The 10237-nt window shown below is 38.6% G+C and overlaps 2 protein-coding genes and 1 long non-coding RNA gene across 3 annotated transcripts; 2 read left to right on the plus strand and 1 right to left on the minus strand.

Moving 5' to 3' along the window:
* Positions 1 to 788: 788 nt before the first annotated feature.
* LOC120104224 (pentatricopeptide repeat-containing protein At4g18840-like) lies at positions 789 to 2531 on the plus strand. The gene has a single exon (XM_039115011.1). It carries the CDS (start codon positions 789 to 791, stop codon positions 2529 to 2531), a length of 1743 nt encoding a protein of 580 aa, XP_038970939.1.
* A 165-nt stretch (positions 2532 to 2696) lies between these two features.
* On the plus strand, positions 2697 to 4454 carry LOC120110163. The gene is made up of 2 exons (XR_005510934.1): positions 2697 to 3642; positions 3914 to 4454. It is a non-coding gene; the product is annotated as an uncharacterized LOC120110163 (long non-coding RNA).
* A 3362-nt stretch (positions 4455 to 7816) lies between these two features.
* LOC103723401 (bZIP transcription factor 53-like) lies at positions 7817 to 9451 on the minus strand. Its single transcript, XM_008814305.3, has one exon. The coding sequence runs from the start codon at positions 8474 to 8476 to the stop codon at positions 8051 to 8053; it is 426 nt and encodes a 141-aa protein (XP_008812527.2). The 5' UTR covers positions 8477 to 9451; the 3' UTR covers positions 7817 to 8050.
* Between the last annotated feature and the right edge of the window lie 786 nt (positions 9452 to 10237).

A 10237-nucleotide genomic window follows, 5' to 3' on the forward strand; every position in this document is an offset into this window, starting at 1 on the left:
CTTATTTCAGGTGTGGCTAGGTAGTGGTTACTTCCTCTACAGTAAAAGTGAACATTTTGCAGGCTGCTTTGATGCATTTTTTGTGGGCAAGTTTTATTAGTTAAGCATTCTCATTTTGGACAAGTCATTTTGGAAAAGTTATAAAAACTAAAAAACCAATATGTTTGTTTGCTTATTTTATTGTATGGATCTCGTATGCTTATTTGATTGTATGGATATTCAGTCTTTCTCGTTGGGTTACTTTAACCAAATTTATCAAACAGACATTAGTATAGCTAGAATAAACAGAGGAAATGAAATTTCGACTCTTTGGGTCAAAAATTGTAGTCGTAGATCCAACCCGACCCGACCTGATTTTCTAGTGGATTGGGTCTAGGTCTAAAATTACGACCCGAACAAGGATCCTGGTTGAGTCGGAGTCACTCATGACCCAGTCCGACCCGATCCATTTGCACCTCTACTGATAAGCATGCCCCTTTTATAATAAGGATATTATAGTAAAAGTGTTAAAAAGGTATGTTTTTTTTTTTTTCTCTCCAAACCTCCGAACAAGAGGAAGGAAAGTATTTTTTGTTTCCTCTTAAAAGACTAAAGCTAGGAGCAAAAAATCTATTCTATTTTTTTCTTTTTTTCTCCTCCTCGTTAAAATTTTTCTTTGTTTTCTTTTCTCCCCAAAACTCCCAAAACGGAGGGTTAGCTTTGGCATCCATGCTGACCTCTCGCTCAAGCTCATTCGTTTTTCCAAATTTCTTCACCTCTTCACCTCTCTACCCAAAAACCAAGTGGCGATGACGCCCCTCTCTCCATCTCTCCATGTCTCCACTCCAAAACACTCACCACTCGCCCCACGGTCTCGCCCCATCAAACCCCACCCAGCCATTGCCCTCCTCCAAATTTCCCGAACCCACGGCGAGCTCTCCCAGATCCACTCCCTCCTCATCAAAACTGCTCTCATCCGGGAGAAGCATGCCTTCGGCCGCCTCCTTCTCTCCCTCGCCTCCCTCTCCCATTCAGACGCCCTCGAACATGCCCGGAAACTCTTCGATGGCCCCGATTGCCCGAAGAACACCTTTGTCTGCAACTCCATGATCAAGTCTTATTCTCACTTCGGCGACCCAAAGTCGGCCCTTTTAGTCTTCTCCCAAATGGTGCATGAGGACTTGGTTCTGCCCGACGAGTTCACCTATACTTTTGTTCTCAATGCTTGCTCCAAGTCGCCACTCATCTCCGAAGGCAAGCAAGTCCATGCTCGGATGGTCAAAACCTCGGCTTGGGTCAGCACTCATTCGTGGAACTCCCTGATGGATTTCTATATGAAGACAGGGGAGGACATATGGAGAGTCCGTCGGATTCTTTGCTCGATGCATGAGCCTGATATTGTCTCGTGGAACTGTTTCCTTGATGGGTACGTAAAGTTGGGAGCTTTGGATGATGCGCGGAAGTTTTTCGATGAGATGCCACAGAGAGATACAGTTTCTTGGACTACATTGCTCGCGGGCTATGTAAATGCTGGGTTGCTTGAAGAAGCATGCAATTTGTTTGATGAGATGCCGGAACGTAACATGGTCTCTTGGAGTACAATGATTAATGGGTATGCGAGGTCTGGTCGGTATAGGGAGGCTTTAGCTCTGTTCAAAGAGATGCAGGTCTCGGATGTTAGAGTAGATAAGATCACACTGACGACACTGCTCTCTGCTTGCGCTGGATTGGGTGCTTTCGATCAAGGTCGGTGGATTCATGCTTATATTGACAAGCATGGAGTTGAAGTGGATACCCATTTGTGCACCGCTTTGGTTGACATGTATGGAAAATGTGGGAGGATTGATTTAGCTAATGAAGTATTCAGGGGGTTTCTTGATAAGAAGGTGTTCTTGTGGAATGCTATGTTAGGAGGGCTTGCGATGCATTCCCGAGGAAAGGAAGCACTTGAGCTATTCACCGAGATGTTGGATAGTGGAATAAAGCCCAATGAGATCACCTTCATTGGTGTATTGTCAGCATGCAGCCATTCAGGCCTTGTCAATGATGGATTGCAGATTTTTAACAGTATTGATAAAGATCATGACATTGTGCCCACTATTGAGCATTACGGGTGTTTGGTGGATCTTCTTGGCCGTGCAGGGTTGTTAGATGATGCAAAAAGGGTCGTTGAGACAATGCCCATGGCGGCCAATGGCAGTGCTTGGAAAGCTCTTCTAGGAGCATGCAGGCTCTACGGTGATGTTGAATTGGGAGAGCAGGTGGGAAAAATTCTACTAGAGTTGGAGCCAATGGATGATGGCAATTATGTGCTTCTATCGAATATTTATGCCATTCAGAATAGGTGGGAGGATGTTGGTAGGTTGCGGAGGATGATGAGGGGAAAGGGAGTGAGCAAAACTCCAGGGTGCAGTTCGATAGAAGTAAATGGTGTGCTTCACATGTTCATAGCTGGGGATTGGTCTCACCCACAAAGTCAGGAGATATATATCCTACTGGATGAACTAGCCAAGCAGTTCTCTACAAATTGGAAGCAGTCACAACTTAGATGATCGCTTCAGTTTTTATGATCAGTATTTTTGTTATAAAATTTGAGGATATGAAGCTTGCAGTAGCCGAGTATACTACCTGAATGGACTCGTCGAGCTTACTGGTTCATTTCGATGATCAGCGTCAAGCAATGATATTATGGATCCAATGGAATGAATCAATGAATTGCCTATATCTTGAGCGGTATTCATCTGTCAAAATTTGGATAAGTGGATTAGACTTTTGGATTTATAATTCATCATTCAGTTGATTTCAATGTTTGATGAACACTGTTACTTTGCCATGAGCAAGGTTATAAACATGGAATATCATTCCTGACGTGAAGAAGTTAAAGGGGACATACCATGTTGGGAGATAAACTAATTCAGGTAATAGAAGTGATCAATAGCATAGCTCGTCACAGGGATCGACAATCATGGAAGAATCATGAGAGAGTTATGAATAGGAGTTCCTGAGATCTTTCTAGTCTTCGTTTCTTTCCATATATGATAGGGTAAGGATAAGAAGATGTTTGGATTATTAGTACTATTTAATTGCATTCTGATAGATGTGTGGAACAATGTAGATAAAGGTATTCTCAATTGGATACATCAAGCACTATATCAAGTATCAACTCTCTGAAGGCAGAACTTGATGAAGGATTTGAATTCCTTTGTGTATGGAAGAAAACTCAATTGGCAGCATGATTACATTTATCAAGATAATAAACACTTGGCTCTTGATATGCATTGCAAGGAACTCAGTTCTACACCTACAGTGAGAAATTAGATTTCAAGCATCACAATAGCCTTTTTTATAGATTCCCCACTAGGAAATGTGCCAAATGGAGTGTGCCGGTGGATATGGGCAGTGTTATGAAATGAGTCATGAATAGTGAGTATATGGACAGATTATTGGCCCCTCTAGCTGCAAAGACCATTGTACATCAAAGAGAACACAGAGGACAAACCGGCAAACAGAAAGATGACTTCTCTTCTTTCAGAAACCATCAGATATGTTATTGTCTATGTTAGTTAATCTCAAAGCCAACGCCTTGATAGCCTTTCAATCATCGAAGAAGAAACGACTAGCATCAAAAAAGAGTATAGACTGGTTAAACCAGCAAAGAAAAAGGTTACATTTTTGTGATGTTTATTATTATAAGACCAAGGCTTTGGTGGCTATTCAAACATCAATTCCTCTAATTTTATTCAATGTAAATTGCAAGAAATTTTCTGTGACTTGATCTTCAAAATTATTATACCAACTATGTGTTCCAATCAAAAAAAATTATAGATGTCGGCCGATAATCATTAGCTCAACTGGTTGGCACCCCTCTCAATGATATTTTTCAAAATTTCCGGATCCTATCGTATTTCACTAATAGTTGCTTTTGTTTTTTCAGTAAAATGCAAGGGACCTTGCTTGGCATCGGTTACTGTCGTTGCCTTCATTATCAATGCCCATTTCAGAGAATAAATGGAGTCACCTTCAAATCTGAAAAATTGGAAGAACGGTAAAAAGGAGAGGGCATGCGTAATTCCATGATTGGGTGGAGATGAGGAGTCGTGTGGGAGTCTCCTGGAAATTAGTAGTACATGGGGTGACGCATTTCGTAGCTTCTGGTGTGAGACTTGCCACGGTTGCTAAGGTGGACGCAGGCAATGACAACCTACAATCAAAATTGGGACACGTCTGTTAATATGTTAATGGTCTTTGGATTGTAAGAAACCCAACCCATATTGTTACAATTTAGGCTTTATCCATATTGTTATGTTCATACTCTGAACATGCGTAGATGTGCATAGGCTGGCCATTTGATCGAGCATGCAAAGGGCTATAGCCAGAGTTCTGATTGTATCTTTTACATGAAAGAATGATTGATCTCCTTTCACGACGGACCGTCGGGTCCCACTCTTTGTATAGATCTCAAAGCACTTCGAACTTCTTCATGCATCCATCTGCATGGATATCAAAGTGACCATTACATGATTCGATGGCAGATTCATGTAAAGGAAGGTGAATCCTTTTTTTGCACAGAGGTTACAATCTCTATCCCTAAAGTCATATATTATCTCCTACTCTAGCTGCATGATGTTTGTTGGCATGTTCAATTTGAAATAAAACTAGAGTGTGGCATGCATGACACATCTATTATTTACTTAAAAAATAAATAAATAAATAAATGCTAGAATTAGGATTTGAATTTTTGATTTTATGGTTAAAATGATGCAAGAGGGAGAATGTGCAAGATGGGAAAAATGTGAGCAGTGCACAGACACATCATGAGAGTTTGCATTTTACAATAATATGGATAGCATAAAGTAATATATAACCATATTGATAATATAAAGGGGAAAGGAAATGAGGGGAGATGAGAAAAAGCATGATGGGGAAATGATAGCATAAAGTAATATAAAATGCTGACTTTGTTGGAACAAAGGCCTGATCATGCATGTGAATTTTGCATTAGAAATATCAGTATTTAAAATTATTGTAATCTATCATTATTTCTAGATAACAGAGCGTTTTTTAATAGTACATTTGCAGTTAATTACAAGCTTGAGATCAGTCCACATGAACCAGCAGTGGACTGATATTGGAATTTTGGCATGGAAGAAAATAGACTCTGCTCAAGGAGTGCAGAAGATTGCATTTTGTTTGATTTCAGTGCTTCAAATTCACATTTCAAATAACATAATGAATAAAGTTCAGAAATCCAGGGTGGAGGTAGATAACTCCATAAAAAGAGTCAACATAGAAGGAACATATTTCAAGGGAATTGAAGGATTAAACATGTACAGGCAAAGGGCAACTAAAAGATTGGTCCACTAAAAATAAAACATTTCCAATATTTGCTAAAATCAGATAAATCAAAAGTTTCAAAAATAAAAACTTCAAGAAATGAATAGGTTAAGAAAATTGATAGGTCCATGTGGACATGGATCACTTACCGCATAAACCAAAAATGACAAATAACTCTGCTAGTTGTAAACTTATTTGAGTAGTTAGTGGATCCACCTCTAGTGGATCTTCAATCTGTGCTCGGCACCAAAGTCAGAGCCGCATGGGAGGGTATTTTCTATGCGAGGAGAGTTTTGGACGTGGATCGTATTATTCTAAAGGGGAACTCAACCACAGTGATTTAGTGGGTAAAGAGTCAGGCCGTGCAGCAGACAAGTTGCGACTAATACACGACATCCATAACTTTTTGGGGGAATGCGCCTCTTACCGGACTTTCCATATCTTCCGAGAGGTTAACAGTACAGCGGACGAGGTGGCATCTTTTGCAGCTCACTACTTCGGACACTTTGTTTGGGCTACTTACGCCTCAGTATCGTCTTCGATATATTTTCTCCTTTTCTTTGACTTTATGGGCTGCACTCACACCTGGTGTGTGTGAGGCGCCGATGTACTAAAAAAAAAAAAAATCAAACAGAGGCAAACTTGGGTCCTGAGAAACAAATTTTAATTTTTTTTATCTGATATGTTGTATAAAATGCAAATGGATTATTCTTTTATTCAGTAATAATGATCAGAAATGCTAATCTTTCTATTTAACTAAAGCTAGGAAAAGGAACAAAACTTAAACATGTCAAGTTAGGCATACCTCGGGTTATCGCCCGGTTATTTTCAATTCCTTTTCCCAAACTGATTAGATATACAAATAATTCAGAGAATCTTCTGCCTACGTTTCCAACCATGGGTTGTCACCAAATTAGATCTTATTCCTAGCAGCGCTCAAGTATCCCAAACTCCTCAGATCCAGTCCATGGCGAAATTTCATCATTTAAACCACAAACATAATTAACAGAGAAAAAAAAATTACAAGGCTGCTATAATATCACATGGAAGATTATTAAATAGTGACAATGCTTTCCAAGTTTTTTCCTTTTGTTTGTGTACATTGTTTTACAAAGCTCTCGAGTATACACAACCACTCGCATCAATCACTACAATATCCAGAATAAAATTTTTCTTTCTTCAAATGAAGAAGACAATGATTTCCTTGTTCCCCTGCAAAGGTCATGAAGACTGATTCTCTCAATATAATGCCAAATCATTCAAGTCATTTTTTGAGAAAGAAAAATAGTATTGATAACTCCAAAGACAATACTTTGGTGCTGAAGCAGTAACATAGAGACCACATGGAATGAATCAGCAGTGGGGTTGTTTGCTTTGTGCATCAAAAAGAATAGGACCAGCTAGGAATGAGACAAATCAGCTTTCAGAATGGAAATCGATCACCAGCTCCTTTGATATACAGACACATAAAGCACAGCTGTAGTTTGCAGCAGATGGAAATTGAAAGGTGTTTTCAGACATTAGGACCAGATCTGTACTATAGATTTTCTCATTCCACTAAAACTAAAGGCAAGCCACATGGTGGAATCCATCCAAGATCTTCCAAAGCACATAAGAATATAACTGCTTTTACATGGAAATTAGAACAAAAATCATGATGAGTTCTGTTTCTTCACACAGTTTACAGGATGGCTTAAGTTCGGTACATCCCCACTTACCACATCAAATCTCTTCCCCAGAAAAACCTTAAAACTGATGGGGACACATGAAAAAGCAGAAGTAGAGGCATCTCATAAAAATTTAATCAGAAAGCAATAAATGTAAAGCTTATGATCATTAAAACTCATCTAAGTTTTGCAAGTTCATTATTTTAATCCAAGTAAACATCTTATATTGCCAACCTCAACCTCTCCTTCCTCAGCTCATTTTACTTCCATAGCCATGCTGATTAAACATTATATTCATCCCAACTGGATGGATCTTTATATTTCAATGACTAAGCTCATACCACACCAAACACAACCAAATGATTCTAAATGGAATAAATAAGAACCTAAACTCTCGTAAGATTGACTCTAGGAATAGTATATGTAAGTGCCTTGAACTACCCAACCTTATGGCACCAACCACGAACATCGAATTAAAAAAAAGTTCCTATTCTATAGAAGTTGATACCAGAGTTCTTTAAGATGTTGATTTATAATTTAATTCACCTGCAAAATGTAACTCAGAAATCAACTGAAGTTGGTAAGATCCAAAATACCCCGATTAACTGTAGAACTTTTCCTAGTGTTCCTATTCTATAGAAGTTGATTCCAGAGTTCTTTAAGATGTTGATTTATAACTTAATTCACCTGCAAAATGTAACTCAAAAATCTAACTGAAGTTAATAAGATCCAAAGTACCCCCATTAACAACTGTAGAACTTTTCCAAATGCAATGGATATTGACCACCACTTGACACAAACTATAATGTCATTCAAATTGATAGGGAAAGGCCAAATAGCAATTAAAAGTTTCATCTCAATCAACAAGAATATCAAATAAAAGGTGATCTCTTACATTCAAAGTCTACAGAAACATATATTGCATACTCATTTTAACACCAAATAAAAAAAAAAAACAACTACTCAACATATAGCAACTAACAAAGGATCATGCAGCAAATGCCTGAATTAAAAGCTCAGTGATCGCAAGAAGGGTTGCCATCGCAGCTCTCGCATGATAAATTCAACCTTCAGCACTGGAACACATTCGCCGACGCCATGATGGCAGGGCAAGCATGCTGCCATGGCTTGAGGATCGGATCAGGTATCTCAGGTATATCCATTGCCATCCCACTGAGCTCCTCCACAAGGTGAAGAACCGAATTCAGCGATCGAAGCCTATCAGTCAATTCCATCACCTGAGTCCTCAGAACTGTGTTCTCTGAGTCCAGCCTCGCATATTGCTCGGTCAACAGATTGACCTGCATTGAGATCTGGCTGTTCTCCTCCTTCAGCCGAGCAACTTGGCTCAGCAAATCATCCAGGTGCTGCTGCTTCCTCATCCGGGACCTCCTCGCCGATTCCCGGTTCGAGAGCATCCTCTTGCGCTTCCTCTCATCTATGAGCTGTGCATCTTCCTCGGAACCAGAAGTCTGGGGGGCCGGCACCAACGACATCCTATTCTACTTAGCCTTTCAACCACAAGATAACGGGAATTGAATCGATTGATAACTCACGGCCTCTATCAGATCGAAGTGATCAAGTTGAGAAATTTAATTCACGAGATCACGTAGAAATGGTAAAGGAATACCACAGAGAAGGAATGGAGGAAGCAGATACGGCGGAGGTGTGCGGCAATGTTCATAAAGGCTAGAGAGGTCCTCTTAATGGAGTTCGGCACGAGACCATCGATATCATGAATAGGGAACTCCAGTGCAATCAGCGAGACGGATTCCTAAGAGCAGAAAAGAGGGTCTTGATGGGAGATGATGGAGCTGAATCGACTGATGGAATGCCAAATTCGAGCGGACGGAAGCTGGAGTTGGGGCAAAACAGCAAGAACGTAGCTTGAAGATGGGATCTTTAAACAAGTGCTGTCTAATAGAATGTGGAATTCGTAGTGGAGGACCCCAGAAGAAGAGATTCTGGAACAGGGTCTTGTGCCAGCCGAGAGATCTAATGGAACAAACCCTCGAAACACGGACCAAACCCACCTTCAGAAAGATCGGATTCTGCAACAGTGCTTTGTTTTCCAGAAGAGATAACAAGCCCGAAGATGCAACAAAACCTCCGGAATACCCAGAAATCAGGGATAAATCAGCTCAAACAGCGACCAAAAATTCCAATCTTTGGTATAATTTACAACCAAAAAGATCGGATTTTGGAACAGGAAATCGTTTCCAGGACAAGATAACAAACGAAATATGCCGTCAAAAAAAATACCCGAGCACCAAGAAATCGAAGATAAATCAGGCGAATCAGACCCAAAAATCTGATATTTTTGAATCAACGCCAAGGCACCCAAAAAAGACCAGACAGAACCTCTCTAATTACCCCAAAAAAAAAAAAGAGAGAGAAGGATGAGGAAGGTAATACTTAGCTTTGGAGACAAATCAAGACGCCCAGGAGGAGAAGATGGGAGAGAGGACGAAAGGGAAGCAAAATGGGCAATTTATAGAGATGGACATAGGGGTATTTTGGGTTTAAAAATGGTAAATCTTTTTTTTTGTGGGATTTAATGGAATAACTTTTTTACTTGAGGAATCTTCCCGATGGTTGAAGGGAGGCGCGTTTTTTATATAAAAAATAAATTTACATATATGCCCTCCTAAATATATAAATGGTTTTTTTAATGAACATCTTCCCCCAAAATCTAATTTTGTTGCACACTCAACAAAAATTAATATTTATATTTATATCCTCCTAAAACATCTATTTTGTACTCTAAGATGGATGTGCAAAAAAAAATATTTATAAAGCAATCACGATAAAAAAATAAAAAAATAATTTTAAAATTTTATTTTTATTTTTAATTAAAATAAATATAATTTTTATTAACAGTATTAGAAGAATCATTATAATAGGAGCATTTATGTAAAAATAGTATTTTATAAGGATAAAAAATAAGTATAAATTTTAAGAAAATATTTATACAAATTTAAATTTTTAGAAAAATATTTATATAAAAAACTTTATATAAAATTATAGCAATATTCTTATAAAATTATTTCTTACAATCTATTTATATTTCAAGTATAAGACTTATTCCAGAACTGACTCTGGTTTTATTTACAAAATACCTATACTTTAAAAATAAGAAAAAAGTGCAAAGAATAATTCTCTTGCCAATAAATAATTGTGGAGTTGCCAAGTCAACAATTGTGGGCTCGGTGAATTTTTTTTGTATAATTTACGAGTGTTGCGAAGTTTTTTAGAAA

The sequence above is a fragment of the Phoenix dactylifera genome, chromosome 1 (assembly GCF_009389715.1).
Source record: "Phoenix dactylifera cultivar Barhee BC4 chromosome 1, palm_55x_up_171113_PBpolish2nd_filt_p, whole genome shotgun sequence".
Lineage (NCBI taxonomy): Eukaryota > Viridiplantae > Streptophyta > Magnoliopsida > Arecales > Arecaceae > Phoenix > Phoenix dactylifera.

Excerpts from the sequence above, each read along its gene's own strand:
- LOC120104224 (XM_039115011.1), top strand. The coding sequence starts at position 789 with ATGACGCCCCTCTCTCCATCTCTCCATGTCTCCACTCCAAAACACTCA.
- LOC103723401 (XM_008814305.3), bottom strand. The coding sequence starts at position 8,476 with ATGTCGTTGGTGCCGGCCCCCCAGACTTCTGGTTCCGAGGAAGATGCA.